At 45.1% G+C, this 20,952-nt stretch overlaps 1 protein-coding gene across 3 annotated transcripts in view; it reads right to left on the minus strand.

The window, feature by feature from the left end:
- Window positions 1-327: 327 nt before the first annotated feature.
- Window positions 328-20,952, minus strand: part of HDA2 (histone deacetylase 2) — an 89,013-nt gene continuing 68,388 nt past the window's right edge. Inside the window, exons 12-13 of one of the 3 annotated variants that reach the window (XM_087699876.1) lie at window positions 20,859-20,946; window positions 328-589 (exon numbers count right to left, since the gene is read on the minus strand). In XM_087699876.1, the coding sequence (XP_087556002.1) occupies window positions 504-589; window positions 20,859-20,946 (174 nt within the window). In that variant the 3' untranslated portion in view covers window positions 328-503. The other 2 variants (XM_087699875.1, XM_087699877.1) reach the window with 2 other exon arrangements.

Consider the following 20,952-nt stretch of genomic DNA (forward strand, 5'->3'; position numbering starts at 1 on the left):
ACCCAATATTCCTATTTCACATGTGGGTTTGGTGGATCGGAAATGTATCTTGCAAAAATAACCATAGCCAAAAGGCCAACATATTTCAAAGAACATATAAGAATCCCTTCTTTCTATGCATTATTGAACCCCTAAGAATGTTTGTTCCAAGCTTTGCATAGTTGATACATTACCTAGCAACTCCCAAAATTGAGTTTATAAGCAGCCCTTGATAAATCTCAATGCCTTAAAAACTTTTGTTCAAAACTTTCCATTGTTTATCTCTACCTAGTAACTCTCAAAATTGAACTCTAAGAATCACTTAGAAGCATTGATCGAAGATTTGCATTGTTGAAAATATAAAATGTGCTCTTAAAAGAAACAACTTAGAATTACATGAGGCTCCATGTTCAACAATAGATGCTAGTCTGTTCTAAAAATACATTTTAGAATTGATGGTAAGGGAAATTGACAATAGGTGCTATCTAATTTAACTAGACTTAGTTTTGTTACACACATCCCACTCATGATTGTAAAGTTATTAATCCTTTTGCTGTGAGGTTGATTATCGAATTTGATATGACTTCAGCACTCGTCCTCATGTAACCACCTGTTCGACAAATAAAATGTATAAGTGATGCACATACTTGTAGCAACACCAATGCTTTCCAACATCAATGCTTGAAGGACCAATAATTTCAGAACCTATCTAAGAGGGCCAAAATCTCAACATGATCGTTATGCTGTTTGGTCAAAACAGTGAACAAATCAAGATTAAAATTGTTACAGCTTCTCAAATTGTAAGCCCCAAACCAATCCTCATCATGCCATGCAATTGCTACCAACAGCAACGAGAGCTGACAGATCTAAGGAGCAGAGAGATATTCAGTGTTGTCTATGAGACCACATGAGCAATGCAACACTAAAACCATGGACTCTCAGTACATTAGATCTGGTTCAAACAATGCAGCTCTTGAATGCACCCAGTGGTTTGCCCGCTCAATTTCATACAGTGACAAAACCTCATCTTTCATATGTAGTCCTAATCATGAACATTCTCTTACCCTTTCCAATAACAGTATGTGACTGAGTATCGAGATTCAATGCCTGCAGTCTTAAGACAAGTTCCTTGAGAAGCCATGCTTGTTTGAACCATATTCTCTTAACCCCCTTTCCCAACAAATACATATCATCTCTTACCGATCTTTCCCAAAGACAGTATGCCATAGTACTTCTACTTCAGCTGCAGATACAACACCATTCTAGCTACAGGCCATGAGAATGTCCTTGATAAGCCAGCAGACAGCTGTCCATCCTGAAGTACTAAGATTCATTGCCATCAATCTTAAGGCAATGTCCATGAGAAGGCAGGTCTTTTATGTATGTTTGGACCCTCAAACATGAAGTAAAGTAATCAGATTAGACATGCTTACACTTACATGGACATGGCTGGCATCCCTTCAATTCACAAGGATATCTTCAGTTTTTGCTCTTCAGTGTTCTAGTTTCCATACCATAGGAAAGAACTCAAACTACTGATGAAGAAGGCTGATACAAGGAAATCCCGTACATGTGCAAGTGTGTGGTCTATTTGGTGTCACTGGGCTAGAAGGCTGGAGATGGACGACTAAAGAAAGTCATGGACATGACTGATGTCATGTCATCCCCTACTGACAGGCTGCCCAGTGCCTAGGCCCTATAAATATACTCATGACCCAGAACACGAAAGCATGTCCGAGGTCCAATAAACTCATCACTCCATCACTGTTCTGTCAATAGCCTACAACCCTGCAAAGATGACTAGAAGCAAAATTCACTCCTCCTTACAAGATATATCATTCACAACCCCTGGCAGTGGAAATTGGAATAAGGAACACATAAATAGGAATGCAAGAACACCGAGGAGCAAAAATGAAGAGGATGAACGACCCAAACTACCAAGGAAGAAAGCCGATACAACACAGGCCCTATAAACAGACTCATGACCCAAAATATGAAAGTGTGTCCAAGGGTCAACGAAACTCATCACCCTATATCTGTCAATAGCCTACAAGCTCCACAAAGATGATTAAAAGCAAAATTCGCCTCTTCTTACCAGATATCATTTGCAACCCCTAGCAGCAAAAGAAGGAACACATGAATAGGAAGACAAGAACACTAAAGAACGAAAATGAAGGGGACAAACGACTCAAACTACTAATGAAGAAGGCCAATACAACGTAGGCCCTTGCACGAGCCACTGTGTGCAATGATAGTGGGGTTGTTAGGCTCGAAGGCTGTAGATGAAAGACTAGTGGAAGTTATGGACATGACAAATGTCACATCATCCCTACCGACACACTATCTAGGCCCTATAAATAGACTCATGACCTAAAACACAAAAGTGTGTTCAAGGTCCAAAACCTCGTCACTCCATCACTCTCCTATTGGTAAGCCTGCAAGTGTCATGAGGACGTGAAATTTTGAGATACTTTAATCTTGCTGATTCAGATCTAAACCTAGGGTAGTGATTTAGCCAATAAGTGTCAGTGGTGACACTAGGGACTAGCATTAATTAATGAATTAATTAATTAATGCCAATGTAAGGGTCAACAGAGGTTGGAAGCCACTCCAAGTTACAAATGGCCGAGCCAATTTAATTATGGATGGGCACAATTAATTTTGGGCAGGGTTAGAAGGGTTAAATTTAATTTTTTGAATTACTCAATTCTAAAAATTAACTAAATGTTTAGATAATGCTGAAAAATGGGTTTAGAAGACTGCCACTTGGCAAAAATGCTCGTGCAAGATTGAAAAACGTTTTCAGAGGCTAGAGAGAGAGATTTAGTGTATTCAAATTGAGGTAAAGAGAGAGAACATGCTGCTGGTCTGAATTTTCTATTGTGAAGGATTGTTTGCAGGCTGGAGCAGCAAGAATCAGGCCATTTAATGCAAGTGACAGCAATTCTGGGACCTCCAAGAGCTGTCAACAACTGATTGGGGTAGGTGACAGCAGTTTGAGGCCTCTTGGCAGTTGGCGGCAGCATTAAACACTGTCTCGTACGGGAGACAATCAGATTTCAAGCCTTTCTCGCATGAAAATCAGAAATCTCTCTCTTCTAGCATTTTCTCACCTTCTCCAGCTTGTGCTCAGTCATTTTCAGCATTTCTCAGCCTTTGGGATCAGATTTCAGTCAAATTTGGTGGACAGTAGAGAGACCTCTTCTGTAAACCCTAAATTTCTGCAGAAATTAGGGTTTGACAGCCACCTTAGGACCCGTGACAATTGGTGAAGGCATTGTATATAGAATTCAGCACCTGAAATTTGTGTAATTGTTAGGGGATTCAGATGCTAGCCCATTCATTGTAATTTGGGGCAGCATTTGGCCAGTTGGAAGTTCCATTCATGCAAGTCTTGGGTGAAAAATCAAGGGGCAATCAGCCCAAATTGATTGCTGATTGTTGCTGCAACAAGGGGCTTTTGGATTCCATTAGCAATTAAGTTAAAGGAATACCAAAAGGGGTGCCAATTTTGGGGCCACCAAGGTATCCAATGTCCAAGATTATGAAGGTAATTTGTGCATTTCAAGTTATGTTCATTTGCTGATTGCTGTAATTAAGTGCTTAATCAGGGAATTACCACCCTTTCCGAGAAGGAAGGCTCGTTGCAACAAGTCCTCCACAAAAGATTAGCAACTTCTTACCACATATCATCCATGACACTCAAATAGGCATTGCTCAAGATTGAAGCATCTTCGACAATAACCACACTTTCTTCAAGAGCACAATGCCAATCAATGTAACTAACAATTCAATTCTTGTATTGCCACTGTCTAATCTATTAGAGCGTTTATTACGATCTGAGAAACATTTTTCGTCAATTGGTGCCTTAGAGCAGACCACTCCTTACTGCACAGCCTGTTGTGGGTGTGGGGGCACTTTCCCACAGTGCTGTAGAGACACCTGAGCAAACACAAACCAGAGAATGGCCTGGGAATCATAGACCCTGAGTACCAAAATGAAGCCAGCCTCTGGATGAATAGAAGGGCAATGAATCTTAACTTTGCAAGCACTTAATCTTAAATACAAAAGTTCAGCAAGAGAAAAGCGAAACAAGTAGTGGGTCTAGAATGTTCCCACACCACAAAACAATGACAGATTGGCTCCAAAGCTTGGCACCTTTGTGGTATTCTTAATCCTTAGTAAAGATCAACACAATTATTCATGGATGTGTCATGCTTCTGCACTTGTCTCCAATTGCTCTCATCAGCAGCCAAGAGCAAAAGCACCTTGAACCAAAATTGCTGAGATTCCATAGAGGCTACATGAATGCCAAGCTGCCTGACACCAGATCTCATAAAAAAGACCTGATCTGATAAAATCCATCATGATAAACTCTTGAAAAAACCCAAACTTCAGCAAAATGCTAAAACCATCCCCCAGAACTTCTTGAGCAACTCTAAAACAGCTTCACCCAGCTGTAGACAGTAGAGCACCTCCACCCTGCCACAAACAGCTCCATCTAGCTTGCTATCGGCTTCTCCAGGCCCTAGCATAGCACGGACAGCAAATAGGCACCCTGGATCAGCTTTTGCATATGACTATCCTCCTTGATCAGCCACACCTTAGCTTTATGACAGCCATTGGTAGGAGAAAGGTTTTGTTCTTGCCTAACTTTTGCATCTTCCACCTTTTCTCTTCATTAAGACAACTTTCCAAAACAATAATTAAACAAAATTAATTTAGTTTTTTTTTTGCAAATAAAGTGTGGCTAATTATATTACTTCAGAAAAAACCTGAATACAAGGGCTCATGCTCAATAGACTAGCTGAAGCTGATGCAGAGTCACAGATATATCAGATGTACAAGCCTCTTAGGGCGGTCTAGGGGGGATGGGGGCAAAGAAGACGGAGGTGGGGGGGGGGGGGGTGTGTCCATCTGGGGCTGCCTACCTGTATCATAAAAAACGGGTCTTGGCCACCCCAAGTGCGCATGAAATGACAACGGAGCTCTTGACGAGCCCTGGACTCGCCCTGCACCTAGTCCCCTCGGCCGCAAAGGGAGTGGATGATGGAGATCCAGAGCTCTGCTAAGGTCACCTATATTGAAAGTCTCTCTCCACCAAAAGTCTCTTGACACCGCGCATTCTAGATATGCCATCCACTAAGACTCCCTATGATCTCCCATATCTCAGAGCGGTCTGCTATGGGCTCCAGTACCTGGTGGATGGGTAGAGCCTCCAAACCGACCACTGCGCACAACCTTGCGCCTTAATAATGAATATCGTGTCCTGCATCCTAGTCTCATATAGAAGGTGATGGCCTTGGCTGACTGTCTGCCAACAAAAGCTCCCCATGAGATACATCCAAGGTTGGGTGCTATACGGCGGAGGATGCAGCACACTCCTCTCCACACAAGCTATGCCGCCTCACACGACCAAAGGTAGTGCTTTGGAGTTTCCAGAGGCTGCTGTGTGCAGCGCTTACAACCTCCCTTCTGCATCTGGGCTAGCCAAAAACTTCCCACCGCTAGGCCTCCATGTGCCACCAGCCATAAGAAATACGATACCCTCCTCGGCCTCCAACTATCCCATAGGCGGTGCCAGAAGCTCCGTCGGAAAGCCTTTGTGATGTTGTGCTCCGCTCAATGCCTACTACGTAACAGTGCCCACTCCATGTCCTCCTTCATCAGTACGTATCTACCAATCCTGTTTGTGTACTCGAGGAACCTCGGTGGCTTCTTGGCGACCGCAATGGCCAGCCATAGCCACTCACTCGGATCCCACTCTAGCTTATCAAGTGGCCTGCCCTCCCAAATCTAGAGGCGTTACTCCCTGAGCTTCTCCCAGAAGACAAAGGTCCATTCGCTATGTCTTCCCCTGAAGGCCAATCACTGGAATCCTCCTCCATGAAAGGACAGCCATTCCCTCATCCTACTGCCCTCTCTCAAGGGCCAGACACCCCCCCTTCTGCATGGTGAAGAAGTCTCATATGGAGCGCCGCCCACTCTACCTGTCACCTGTAGGGGGATACCTGCTGGTGAGAACCTAGCGGCCCATATCTCACCGGGCGCTACCGGCTCTCGTATCAGGGGAGCAAGCCACTCCTCAGGTATTGCTGCGTCTATCTCCCTTCTCCTCAACTCAACTCCTCTCTGGCAGCCTAATACTCGTTGTAGCACATCCTTGTCCACCATCCTGTACACCTTCTGCTGTGTCCTGATGGAACGAGCCGGGCAAGCCTTCCAATCAGCCCACGGGATGTAGGGGCGCTCGCCAATCTGTGCCCTATGCCGATCTGAAACCCCCCAGTTAAGATGTCCTCTAGCTAAGGGTGTCTCACGCTGGAAAAGGTGTCTGTAGTAGCCGGTGGCAATCTCCATCACCTCGTTTGGGCTAAAACGAATCCTCCCATACTGATCCCGAAGGCTGCGTATCTTCTATTTTTAGGTACAGGGCTGGTGCACCTAGAAAAACTCCTTGCACAATTGTGTCCCCCCTTCCGCGCCCAAAAGGCTGCTGAGGTACGGAATGAGAACTCCGAGCGCCTGTCCTCTAGGCTGGCGATGGCTACTCGTGCGCGTGCTTCTTGTGCGTGGAGGGTGGAATCCCCTTGTGCCTCCTGTAATAATCTCTGCGTGGCTGCAAGGTCTCGCCGGACTGCTCTCTCCTCCTCCCAACTCTGCTACCTGGCTTGTAGGGCAAATACTACTCGACTCGGCTAGGACCTCTGCAACCTCATCTGCGATCCGGTCCCTTCTGCCCCACTCCCAGGTCCAAATCTGTTCAATCTGTCTCTTCACCTCCTCCCTCCTATAGATCGAGTTAGGGATCCGACAAGATCGTGTGTCTAAGGCAGATGCTGGGAGATCAAGTGTCAAGAGAACCGGGCAATGATCAGACAACATGGTGCCCAGCAACTGCCCTACCTGGCCTCCACGAGAGCATCCCCACTCTCCCACATAGAACCTGTCCAACTGCTCCAACAGGACTCCACCTAGCCGCTTGTATCCCCAAGAGAAGTCCAACAACCTCTCCCTCCTGTGGAAGGCAGGGTCTCTCCAAGCATCGCATACTCCTATTGCGAGTAAAAATACCTTCCATGCCTCCTGCTCTTCCCCAGCCATGCCCTAGTAGTTTCTGTCTTTGCCCTGCTCGTCCTCTAAAGTCTCCAGGTTGTTGAAGTCTCCTCCAATAATCCAAGAGTCCACCTTTGGGAGTCCTGCTACGATCTCCACCCAGAACTTGCTACGTACCCTAACCTCAGTAAGGGCATAGACATTGAGGACTCCAAGACACAAGTCCCCAATATCCAATCTGATCCATGGCACGATGAGTAGGAACCCACCGATGAGTAGGAACCCACTGATCCATAGTCTCCAAGACACGATGAGTAGGAACCCACCAATGAAGACCACACCCACTCATCATGACAACATCCTTTCCATGCAAGATTTGAATAAAAAGTAGGTTTGGGAGCATTGTGGTGCTTTGGCCATCACCTAAGGTAAAATCCCAATTATTAAGTAATATAGATAGATACATGGTGCTTGCCAAAGGCCAACTAATAACCCCTCTCTCTAATGGATGTCCATTCATCCACATTTGCACACGACTCTCATCGCCGAAGGCCTAGCAAGCACCAATCAAACTTGAAAATATAGAGGTGCATATGCCTCCACTCCTACTGTGGGCACCGATGGCGTGCTGCCATTAAGTATGAGAACTGCCCGAGAGTACCTTCCCTATCCGTTGGGCCTAGGCGGGAGTGAGCTTATGCTCTTGTTGTAGAAGTAAGATGTCAATCCGTTTAGCAAGGGCAGGCTGTAGCTCCTGCCGAACAATCAACTTTCTGGAACCACGTGCCTCACTATAATGGAGGCTATTCACATTCTAGGATGCAAGGTGTAAACTCATAGGGAGACTTGTGACTGACTGAACAAGCACGTGTTCGGTGTGGAATCTGTTGGCGAGGAGGAGCTATGAGGCATGCATATATGCTTTGTTGTCGACCTGGACAGTGAATTCCATTTCCCCATGGTAGCCCTTGGGCAGCCGGACCATGGGGGTGATGGATGTACCTAGTGGTACTACCAAGGCATCTATCAACCAGGCTAAGAGGCGAGACTCCGTACATTGGTAGAAATGGGCCGCCTATACCAGGGGCCACTCAATCACATCCATTGGCACTCTCCACTGCGGCGGGGCTTGAAAGATAATGCTTAGATGAGGGACCTCGGTCCCAACCCTCTAGTTAATGTCCATCATGCAACCTAGCCACTGCTGGGAGAAAAGTGCCAGTCCATCTTCTCCCATCCACTAGGAGATGTGGTTTGCCACCTAGCTCTTCACCTCCTCTATCTAAGTCGTTGTCCAGTCTCCTGTGTGAGAGGTCTGAAGGAAAAAGGCGTAGTTTGGTCCATCTGGTGGTGCTAGTAGATGGGCCTTGCCGCTCCTAGACTTGCATACCACGAAGATTCCCACCTCTAGAGGTAGTGGGAACTCTCCGCGCTCTGCAACTCTCAGGTAAGACCATGGCCCACTACGAAAAAACTCCTATGGTAGGGGGGGCTAGACTGCCGGTGAGTGGATGATGTCGGTGTATAGGGCTTTGCACCTCCTATGAGAGGGAGGGGGATGGGTGGAGGGGGGGTCACCTGTGCTGGGTGGGGATCAGGGGGGCTGGTCGTCGAGGGTGATGGTGGGGAGGGGAAGGAAAGGGATGGGGTGGTCGGAGACACACGACGGGTGTGGGGGGGGATTTACCCTTGGGTGAGGCGGCCTGTGACGCCTCCATGGGGGGTGGATGTGTAGGCTCGTGGTCCTATCAGTAGGGCGAGGGGGGGGGGGGGGGGCTGTGTGGTGCTCTACCAGGGGGGCGACGCTCGCCCTCCTGCTCCCTGTTGCCGTGGCTATGTCTAAGGGGCTGCTTGCGCCCCCCCCTGTCGTCTCTCTCTCTATCATCTCTATACCCGTGTAAAGCCATCCGCATCCACCTATGGGCCTGTCGGCGAAGCCGCCTTAGCTCCAAAGTGCATGCACTCTGTTGCTCGGTGCCCAAAGTCATGGCACCGTAGGCACTGCCCTGGCTGCCCAGTCACAATGACCTGCTACCTGAGAAGGAATGTCCGCCTGCCTCGATCTCTAGAAACTGTGGTATATTCTTTGTCTCTTTCATTGCCACCCGTACCTTTAGGACTCCTGCCGCTGTCATTGCGTCCGCAAAAGAGGCGGGAAGGATAGTGCCAAAGAGCCGTCCAAAGTTTTCCACCAACTGGTGGTCCAAAGTCTTCCACGAACTGTTGATACTCTATCGCTAGTCCGGGAAAGAAAAAGGTGACCGGGTGTCTAAGGAACCTATTGTGGAGCGCAAATGCCTCCACTATGAAGGCACTGTACCAAGGGACCATGTAAATGACCCCCTTCGTGGAAGCATAGGGTAAACTGGCCAATAGCTCACGGGCTATATCTACCGAGGTGATCCGTACCATGAAGATCCCTTGGCCCATAAGACCACCTCCACGATCTGTGCTATGTCGATGCGCAGCATGGAGTGAAGCTAGTCCCGAAGCTGGGCCCTGGATGGGGAATGTCCTACTACCTGACCAATGATCGCTGTTTCTTGTAGCTCCAACTCTGTGGCACGGATGGCTAAGAGTTGTTCCTCAGAGAGGACGACGCGCAAGGTGTTTGACTGGGAGGCACTCGCAGAATGCACCGGCGTCTGACCAGAGGTTTCCATTGCGCATCCCTACTGAGAACCCACCAATCACGTTGCAATGTTGCCAGTGGGGGGGTGTTGTTGCAAAAGGAGGGAGCAACAGGAGGAGGGGGGGCGGGGGGTTTCTGTTTTCCTACGGTGGGTAAAGTGTTGGTATCCACTGGTGGCCTAATCCTATCAGTGGGGGACCTGACGGGCTCAGCCACAAGGCGAGGTATGCGGGGGTAGTGTGGGGGGGGGGAGGGAGACAGTCCATCACGATAATGGAGGTGCGCATTGCAGGGGGAGGCACCAACGCGAATAGGAGGGAAGAGGGAGACGCAGTGGCGGGCAGAAAGGGGGGGGGGCACAATGGCTGTTGGGAGGAAGGAGGATCGTGATGGTGGCCAGATGGGAGGAGGGAGGTGCAGTGGGCCCAATGGCGAACAGGCGGAAGGAGGGAGGCGCAGTGGCGGCCAGGGAAAGAGGGGGACCATGGTGGCTGCAGGGAGGGAGGGGAGCGTGAAGGCGGCCAGATGGTAGGAGAGAGGCATAGCGGCGGCCAGGGAGGGAGGCGCAATGACGGCCAGAGGAGGGGGGAGGCGCTACGGCGGCAGGCAGGATGGGGGAGATGCGATGGCGGGCATGCAATGCGTCGGTAGGGAACAGTGTTATAGAGTATACTCTTCCCATGTATGGCTATAGTTTTGTTATTCTTAACTAAATTAATTTACTCATTCAGCCTTTAATTCATTAAATATAGGTGTCCCAGCCCAAAACTTTGGCCTGCATCCAAACTTAATACTTTTGATGAAATTTTTTGCATTAAGGCCCACTTAACTTGAATTAATTACACATGCACACAAACCTACACATCAATTAATTCATAGTTACTCTTGGAACCTTAAGCACTGATGGACCTGCCCATGCCCAACACAACTTGTGCAATGAACATGCACAAAGAGGAAGATATAAACCACATCCTTGTGATGCACCCCCCTCTTGAAAAATGGCAAATGTCATTGATTGCATCTAAGTGTCCAACTCATGGCCCACATTACTTGGACGTACATGCAGCCCAATGATCCCCATAATGCTTGCAACCATTGTCTCATTAGAGGCCACATCCATGTACTCCAAGCGCATGCAGTGGATTTCTCTAAGGTATAAGGTTGCTTAAACCCAAACACTCATTCAGTGGCTTGTCTAACCTTGTGGGCACTTAGACCTGTTTCCAGCATATAGTTTCTGGTTTTGTCTACAGATTCCTCTTAACCTTTGACCTTTTATCTGTGGGAAGCTCTAAACCCCTTCTCAAATACATTATGGTACTTGAATTCAGCCTGCAAGAATCAAAAGCATAGTAAACCACAGTTTAGCAAACACTTGATTCAGCTGAAGAGTAATTCAGCAAGAAAAATCCATAGACAATTGGAACTAGAATGCTCTTGTACACCACATGACACTTCTTGGCCCCAATGCTTGGCTCACGTTTTGGTATTTCTTTAGATTTGTTTTTCCCGAGAATCTATTACTAACACCTTGGAGAAAATCCCCCTGAGGTAAAATACTAAGTACAAAGAACTCCGTAAAGAGCAGTCAAGTACATCACAAATAAAATGGTTGCATGAACAACCAATCTGGTGGGGTATAATGCTAGACCATCTAAGGGGCACTATGGAAAAGTGTGCTAGAGTCCTAGGTCTGTAGGAAGGCCTCTCTCCTCCTCACCCTCTTAGACCCACCATATTCTCTTCATCTCCCATGGAGAGTGGATGACCTCTATCAAAATCCTTGAAAGAGTCTTTGCCATGGATATATCCAGAAGGTCTATATCATGGCTCACCTCGTGGTCCAAATGTAACAAGCTATGATACTAGCAATCAACTCCCATCTATGACATTGTCCTTGGGTCTACTATGCCTATGAGTAATTTGGAGTTGGGATTATGCTCAAATACTATCCAATTATTAGGAAAGCAAGGATCCCCTAAGCATCCTCATAGCGACATGTTGGGCCTTTGTCTACGACCCAAGCTACAACCTCCTAGGTCACAACCATGGCCTCTACAATGCTGTGTAAGATCATCTTTAGGGCTCTCCTCCATACCGCCTAAGCTCTAGGAAAATCCCATAGGTAGCATCTCGATGTCTCCTCTCGCTCACCACTCTCGACAAATCAAACTTGACCATGAGCTCCAAGAGTTCAAAATCACTGAGGGGTGATTGCTTGTTGATTTCACCACCATGGGCTTACCCAAGTTAGCTAATGATCAAGTCATTTTGTTCATGAAGAAATTGCTGCAAAGATATTTAAATTTCATCTAACAAGTCATCTCACAACCCTAGTTACCCACCTTCTATGAGTTTAAGTGTCAACTACTACATTACACTCAACTATTTGATCAATTTCATAGGAAACCTCAATATTCAAAGGGGGCCTTGTCTTCCCAAAAGTTCTTCCTATTCAAATGTCAGCAACACTAGCCATAGACCTACCACACCTCCAACTTGTATATTTGTTAATTCTTACAAGGCACACTCTAGTCTACCTTCTCTTTGTTGCTACACATTTCTCCTCTTACTTTCCTACAGCTTTAGTGTGCCTACCTTTTAGCAGTGGGACCATCTTCAAAACCAACCCTTTGCACTCACAAGCACTTCTCATTGAAGCTAAGACATACATGTTTTATAGACTTATGGAGTATTTTTGCTCCTAACTTGTCTTTTGCAAGTTGGCACTAACCCTTATAAGACCTACCAATTGATAGGATGGAGACTTGTATCATTTGGCACTCCTTTCCTTGGTTTCCCTTCCTTGATGGGGCATTACGCATTGGACCAACAAGGAGTCTTTTCCTCCTAAGGTTGAGTTCTGATCTTCCTCGAGACACCCTTGGAGGCCATTCATTTCACAAGTTTTCAACTGGACCTGCACTTACTCTTCTTCCTTGGATGCTTCTCCTTTCCCCCATCATCAACGACATTTTGTGGGGAGAGAGATTGCTTACGTATCCTTCCGCCGTCCAACAATAGAAGGGGGTGGTCTTCTATTCTTGGTGTCTATAGGATTTTGATCACTTCAGAGACATTATTTTTGTACTTTGATCATTATTTGTATCATCAGGATGATTATGATTGTAAAAGGGCGCTTGGACAAGTAAACAATTTTCCTATGAGAGCATTGTCCAAGAGGCACCATTGCATAGTATTTTGCATGGGCATGACACCTTGTATTACTCCATGCATTGGAATTTTGTTCTTATTAACATGCATCTATGCACATTTATCCCTTTTCGGTCGGAAAGTGGTCAGCTATAGATTCACCATATCCGTGGCAGCTCCCATGATAGTCTCCTAGGGAAATCTCTCTTATTAGCTTCTTCACATACCCCCTCTACTCTTTTCTTCACCACCAACCAATACTCACAAGTGGTCGACATAGCTTACCTATTTTTATGTTATGTTGGATCTAACCATCCCTTTTACCTCCCCTAAAGGGGATAGATTACTTAATAGAATGAAAACTATTATTTAAAACATTTAAAAAAAAAGTCAATTGTGGTTCCATCCACTTTTGTAGACCTTGGCACTGGGCAGCTGATGAGCACCCTCTTTGTTTGGTGCCTTGGTCTCTCTAGAGTGATCAATTGAGCTCCCTTGGTAAGATAACCATCGCCTCTATGGTCTTCGTAGGTCATTGCCAACTAGGCAGCCTTCGTGCACCCTTTGCCTGATGCCTTGGTTGCTTTGGGGTGGTAAGCCTTGGTTGGCGTAAAAGAAAATTTGGGCTTGAGCTATCTTGACAATCCCTCCCTCACTCTAGTTTGGGCCTAAGAGAGGTTGTTGAGCTAAAAAGTGATTAGCTCTTTATTACAGCGCCAAAACTCAAATTAACCAAAGTTCCATTGAAACGGTGCGTGGTCCTAGAGAGTGTCTATGTCCCATAAGCCAAACCCTAATTTGGGAGGATCCACAACTTCTATAAATAAATAGACTCTGTCCACCACTCGGCCCTATCTTGTTTTGCATATTGTTGGTGCCCTGTCTTTGCTGTCCACACCTCATCTTTCAAAGGATATTGAGCTACTATCTACAGCTCCGCACCTACATCTAGCCCTCTAGCACCAGCATATAGTTAATGGTGGCAGATTTCAGCCTGCTCCCAACCATCGCCATCAACTGAATGATCTACTACTGTGTTTGTTGCTGTATGGTCAGTCTCTTGTCTGCATTTACCAGCTTGCGTTTGCAGCCTCCAGCTTATAGCCAATTGCCATGTCATTAACAATAGTTGTGTTTTCAGTCTACTACAGCCGCCCACCTCATTCACACTTTTCAGCCAGATGCCTATTGTTCGAGCTGTCCCAGTCACATCCATGCATTGATCCAGTCTTTCCAGACCTGCATTTCCTGCTGACCTACATATTTTGAGGCTGTCTACAGCATTTTGGAATCTGTTAAAGTACAACACACTCTCCAGATTGTACTTTTGCTGCAGCCCTAGAGACAAGGGAGTTTGAGATTCAGTATTTCACCTTTGCATGGTGTGTTTGCTGCATTGAGCATTGTGTATATTCAACATTCATTCATTTAGCTTTTGTGCTCATTGTCTCTGAGTTACCCTAACCCTAACTGTGTTCTATATCAGTCTGTGTTTTGTCATACAATTGTGTTGTTATCTATAGATGAGTATTTATTTACAAAGAAATCATTGAAAATACAACTTGTCTATTATACCTATACATGGAGGACGATTGCAGTCAACGTTCACTAGATTTTTCAAAAGACCAAGGTCAAAGACTCAGATTTTTCAAGAGATTAGGACCACAGACTTAGGGAGGAGCTTTAAGGTCAATTTTGCAACTTATATTATCAAAGCATGGAGATCTATTTCATCTTGCCTTCATCAGCTACCACTTACTATAGCTGAAGATTAGAAGAGGTACCCTCTTTTCTTCAATCACTATTTGAGATCATGGTTAGACCACACTCTTCGACAAATGAATTACCTACCTTGGGGGAGGTCCTCTAAACAAGTTGTTGCCTTATTGGGAGACGACCTCACATTTCAGAAGCTATGTAGGAAACTCAAAGGCAAAGACTACACGATCTCAAGGGATAGGAGGCTATGATTGAGCTCGTGATAGAGGAAGTACTCCCAATTGGAGGATAGATATTGACACTTCTCAGACTTGGGTTGGTTTCTTCTCTAGAGAAGACATTCTTTTAGCATTCATTACAACTAGCAAAGACAAGAAATATACTTCTTTCATGGTTGAGGAGGATGATCGCCTCTAGTGAGAGGATTTGGACCAAACAAAACGATGCTCCAAACATAGGATCTAAGTAGTGGCACATTGTGAGAGGAAGTGATGCATATAATCGAAATCAGCCATCTTCATATTAGATGAATTGAGATATTGGTTTTATTAGAGACGGCCTCTCTAGAGATTACTGTGGGGTCTAGAACAATAGACGTGGAGGGATCCATTTCTTGATAGGCCATGTGATGTGGCCACCTTTGGCTACACTATTAGGCTAGCAAGGAGGGCTCAAATGAGCAAGATTAGAGCACTATTAATAGCCACCTCCCATTGGCATAGACAAGGCATCTCAAACCATTTCTTATTAGATTTTTGGAGGAGGCTAGATGATACAACTTTAGGCCTAGAATATATCCCTCTTTCTATGGCTATTAGCTCATAGGAGCTTAGTAGTTGGCACTTGGCTTGGATATGATAGGGACCCAGTGGCATGGTGTGTCATCTTATGTCTCTTAAGGCGAGAGCAATTGTTTGCCAAACCATCCAAGTCCTTTTGTGATTACCAAGAAAATAAGTAGTGTGTTCTATGAGTTGGACTTACCTTTGGAAATTCGAGTTCACCCTTTGTTTCACATGAGTCATTTGAAAGAGCGATTGAGGCAAGGTGAGAAAATTGTTCCGGTTGAGGACGTCCTGCAACTTGAGAATACTGCCCATTATGTTCCACTCAAACCAAAATTGGTTCTTGACCTTAAGACTAAATGATTTCGTCGAACTGTTTATCCCGAGTATTTGAGTAAGTGGAAAAACTATCCAGAGGTGGGGGCTACTTGGGAGTTGGTATGCTCATTGAAAAGTCGTTTTTCTCACTTTGTCCTTCAGGATATTGCTGAGGATAGAAATCATTCATAAGGAGGGAAGCGTTATGTCCTTGGACATCCGGATGGGCATCAATGGTTACAAAGTGACTTAGTACGAATGCACCAAGGACACTTCGGGGTTGGGGCAACGAAGTCCTATTTATAGGTCTTAAGGCCCTATTGTGCACATTCATTGTGTGATCACCACTCTTGGACTCTTGGCTCATTGACCGATGCATCCGTACACAGGGATAGTGTGGGTTGGTGGTATGGATACCAACCCTAGGGATGCAATCCTGACCCAAGGTGCTACTAGCTCCCATACTTGGAGGTGAGAGCCCGTTTGGCTCTATCGCTGGATGTAAGTCTAATGTCTAGTCCCTTTTATTGTTAGTTCAGCTTACGTTGTGTCTCGTGTGCAAGTTAGATCCTAGGGGAACATTTCACCCTCTAAAGTAGAGAGCATAGTTGCCTCCATACGTCGTACGGTATGAATCATACCGTAGAGTGACGTACGCATCCGTACGGTTTTGTACGAGAAAACAGGCTGTTTCTCACCACATCCTCCCGCATTCCACTAGCGTGGCACCTTTTTTTTTGGGGGGGGAGGGGGGGAGCCTTGGATACCTCATCTCATCCCCTTTTCCAGCTATACACTGCTCCCCCTCCCAAGCCTCCTTGGATTCCATCTAGCTGACAACCCTCTTTGGCTGTTGACCCCTCTTTGACTGTTTGACCCTTCGCTCATCTACAAAAGGTGCTCCTCTCCTCCATTCTTCCACACCAATTCAGCAAGCATTTGCCATTCTCATCTCCCTCTCTTGGATCTTGAATTGATTTGTGATTTGTCATTCTCATCTCCCATCCCCTCTTTCCCGCACCCTATCAAAGCATTTGCCATTCTCATCTCCATCCCCTCTCTCTCATTCTCGCTCTTTCAACTTTAACCCAAGGGCCAACCCTCGGGTCTCTCCCTCTCCTTCAACTTTCAAGTTCCAAGAGTCAAGACTCAAGCATCTCACTCTCCCTCCCTCTCTCTCTCTCTCTCTCTCTCTCTCTCTCTCTCTTCCCTGAGCCTCTCCATCCGTCATCGGCACCATGACTCATGAGAAGCACAAGGCCTTTAATTTGCACACAATCCATGTGGAGAGGGACACAAAAAGAAGTCCAACTCCCACATTGGACATGCAAGTATTGTGGGAAGCACTATACAAGTGGTGCAACCCGGCTTCTCCAACATCTTTCCAAGATGGGGGGCAAGTTGCTCCATGCAAGTTTCCTCAAAACATCTTGGATGAGATTCTCGCCAAGATGAGAGGGACATCCACAAGAGGAGAAGGAAGTGTCTTATCAGCACCAACTCCTATGCCTACTAATGAGGAAGTATTGAATGTGGGCATATCTTCAACTGATGCGGGAGAGACCTCTACCATTGGTGGTGGGGGCTCCACATCTGCATATGGCTCCAGTAAAAGACAGAGTGAAGGCTCATGCGGCATCGGAGAGACAATCCTCTCTCTCTAAAGCTCCCAGTCATGTGCGCGGATCGATTGTCTTTCTTAGAGAAAGGCAACAACTTGTAGACATTGAAATTGCATGCACATTGATTGAGTGCAATCTAAGCAAGAGCAATGGAAAAAGATAGTAAAAGCCATTGCCAATGTGGGTCCATGTGAAGGATGGACCAGTGTCACATACAACGACATAAGGACAAAAAAGATTGATAGAGCCCTTGATCCTATTCGGGCCGCATGGATAAAATATGGTTGCTCCATTCTCACTAGCGGATAGAGTGATTGTAAGAAACACAACATCATGAACATACCTGTCTCATGTCCACTTGGCACTCACTTTCTTTCATTATGATAATTGATTTATGCATAACAGTCTATCTCCCTATTCTAATTTCTGTCTAATATCTATCTCGATTCTCTCTTTTCCCCCAGGCACCAACCCCCATCTCTCTTCATTCTTGAATCTTGAAAGTTGAAACTTGAAAGGCTCAACACTCTCTTTCTCTCTCTAACCTCCAAGTATTGTTACTTGTAATTTGTAAATTGTGGTTGTAGGTGGGCCCCTTGAATGTGGAGCAAGTTGTTATCGACAATGCATTGAATTGTCGCCGCATGGGCTGTTTGCATGAGGCCGAGTTTTCCACAATTGTGTGGACTCCATATGTAAGTTATTGTTTGGACTTGCCCATAGAGAACATTGGGAAGCTCAAGTGGGTGAAGAGGGTGGTTCACAAAGCTACATCAGTTGTCACCTTCTTCATGGTAAAGGTAAAGGTTCTTGCGATGTATTGTGAGCATAGCACACTTGAGTTGAAGAAGCCTTCTTCAACTCGGTTTGCTTACATGTGGTTGTTGCTGGAGTGCCTTTATGAGGTGCGGTCCGACCTTGCACCACCAAACAGTGGTGCCCACTCTATGGAATGAGTGGGATGAGCATAAGACAAAGAAGGTCAAACATGCAGTGCTTGTGCCTTAATGAGTAGTTTTGGCAGAAAGTTCATACTCTTGTCATTGTCCTGACTCCCTTTTATAGAGTCTTACGTATGAGTGATTGCGAGGGGTCCACTATGGGCCTTTTCGTTCACTTCTTTAGAGCAACATTGATGGAGGCACGTGCTTGTACAGTGATCATAGAGACACAACATACACATATTTAAGAGATAGCAGAGAGGAGATGGACATGGATGCATAAGCCCATCCATGGATTTGCTGCATTGATACATTCGGCATACAAGTCGCCGGCGGTCATGAATGATAGAGAGCTCCATTCAGACCAACTTGCTTATTTGACTCATGTGGTCCCTATGGATGACCACAATGTAGTGCCGGAGGAGCTAAGATATTATGCAGATCAGAGAGGGTATATAGCTTTTACTTCTCTCTTTTGTTGGAGGAGAGAGTCGCTTGTCAAGCCTTTATTTTGGTGGCAAAACTTTGGAGACCCTTCAGCCCTTAGCCATGAGAATCCTTGCCCCAGATTGCTCTTCGAGTACATGTCAGAAAAACTAGAGTGCCTATTCTCTCATTCACACAGAAATTTGCAATCAGCTTAGCACACGACAATTAGAGCAGCTAGTCTATTGCCGCACTAACTTACGCATGATGAGGGCTATGATGAGCATGGATAGTCCGAAGTAGGTAAAGTTTAAACACTTAACTATAAAATTTAAAATTTATTGTTTTAAACTTTGAACTTTGAAGTTTATACTTTATAATTTAAACTTTAGTATTTACAATCTTACGTACATTGTGTAGGTGAATATTGATACATTCAAGTTGACGGGCAACACTCTTTCAAGTGTATATCAAGAGGTGGACAAAGAGGAGGAGATGATTTTTACAAAGCTCTATAGAGATCTTATAGCAATAGATACTCGTGACACTCGTAGTCAACGTGCTCATGGGCAAGGAGTTCGAGTAGGTGGTAGCAAGGATATGGTCATTCGACATCTTCAACATTGAGGAGGGGTGATTCGAGTGGCTTGTAGACATATGTAAGGTGGGGCTCTAATAGCTCACATCCTGTGCCTTATGATAACATCCCCCCCTTGCCTACACAACCACCATCTAGGGAGCTATCATTTGATAATGATGGTAACCTCATCAGTGAGGATGAGTATGAGTGTGTCTCATCATTCAATGCTGAGGAGTCATCTTCAATCTCTCTTGACGAGCACTCGGATGGTTCTAATAATGATGATGATGACGACGATAGTGATGCCTCATCATAGATTCATAGGTCTCTCTCTTTTTTGTATCTACTATCATTATATCCATATGCATGATGCCAATATGATGCACTAGACTCTAGTTGTATTGCATATTTTGCGTAGCCCATACGACTGCAATGGTCACCCTCATGTATTCATCTTATTTTGTAATGAAATGGCTATTTCGACTTTAAATATGTATTCTATCATTTAATGATTTATGGTTTTTTTTTTTAAATCGCGTTTTTTTTTTGGGTACTAATATCATACCGTACCTTATAAAATCATAAGGTACCATTTAGTACCGTATTTTATCATACCGTACTATATCGTACCTAATAACTATGGTAGAGAGGGAGTCCTTTCTTTTGCACTTGATCAAACAACCTTGCAAAATGCAGGAGTTGACACTTAAACTCATAAAAGGTGGATAACTAAGACTATTGTAGAAAGTTGAAATACTTTGGGGGAAGGTTGTTAAGAAACAAAGTGATTTAGTCGTCATCTAATGTTCAAGGGCCAGTAGTAGCAAATTCAGTGAATAAGCATCAATATTCAGTCAACTTCACTATCAAGTCATCCATTTTCTTTAACTCTTGGAGTTCATGGTCAAGGTTTATGTGACTAGTACAATCACAAGCCATAGAGAGATTAATCAAATGTAACCAATATCATGCCAGGTCAAAGTGTTGGAGTTGGGGATAGAATTCAGGCATAAGACCCGCATCAACTCAGTTATAATATTTCAGTTCTTCAATGAGTACCTCATATGAACACCATTGAGGACCATGTTGAGGTTCTTGTCTTAAAAGTAGGTCCTGTAATTCTTGGGAACCCAACACATGCCACTTTATGTTAGACCACGTTGTATAATTTAACCCATTGAAACAACTCTTATCACTAAATGTGTGCTTAGCCATAGCAATAGGGTGGGATGAAAAGTGAGGTGGGGGATGTCCAAGAGGCAAAACATAATCAGGCTTTCCATGTGGTACCAAGGTGCTTGTCATAGACACTCCAATATTGTGACCAGAAATGGAAGGAATTGCAAAAAATAAGCCAAATGGCAAGCTACGTGGCCAAGTGAGTGATACTCAGGGCTTGATATATGTGGGATGGAGACCCTTGCCTTTGAGCTCCAAGAGTTCATGGTTTGGAAGCAGAGCTCCCACCATCATGGCACCATTAGCACACAGCTAAAATATGGGATTTTGACCTACATGACTTGTGCCCAAGTCAATAGGACCCCTGCAAAAGAGTCTCATTGCTGCATCCCATTCTCTTGAGATGTTTTTCTTTTTTTTAATTATTTGATTTTCCTCAAAGAGCGATAACATAATATTAGCCCAAACCTGAGGTGACCATCAAAATAGGAATCTTTCGATCAGCTGCAAAGCGAAACACCATCTCATCACGTTGTTTGACTCCATCTGGAGATACCTGTGA

The sequence above is a fragment of the Lygodium microphyllum genome, chromosome 19 (assembly GCF_053477565.2).
Source record: "Lygodium microphyllum isolate KBCC chromosome 19, Lygodium_microphyllum_v1.1.10, whole genome shotgun sequence".
Taxonomy (NCBI): domain Eukaryota; kingdom Viridiplantae; phylum Streptophyta; class Polypodiopsida; order Schizaeales; family Lygodiaceae; genus Lygodium; species Lygodium microphyllum.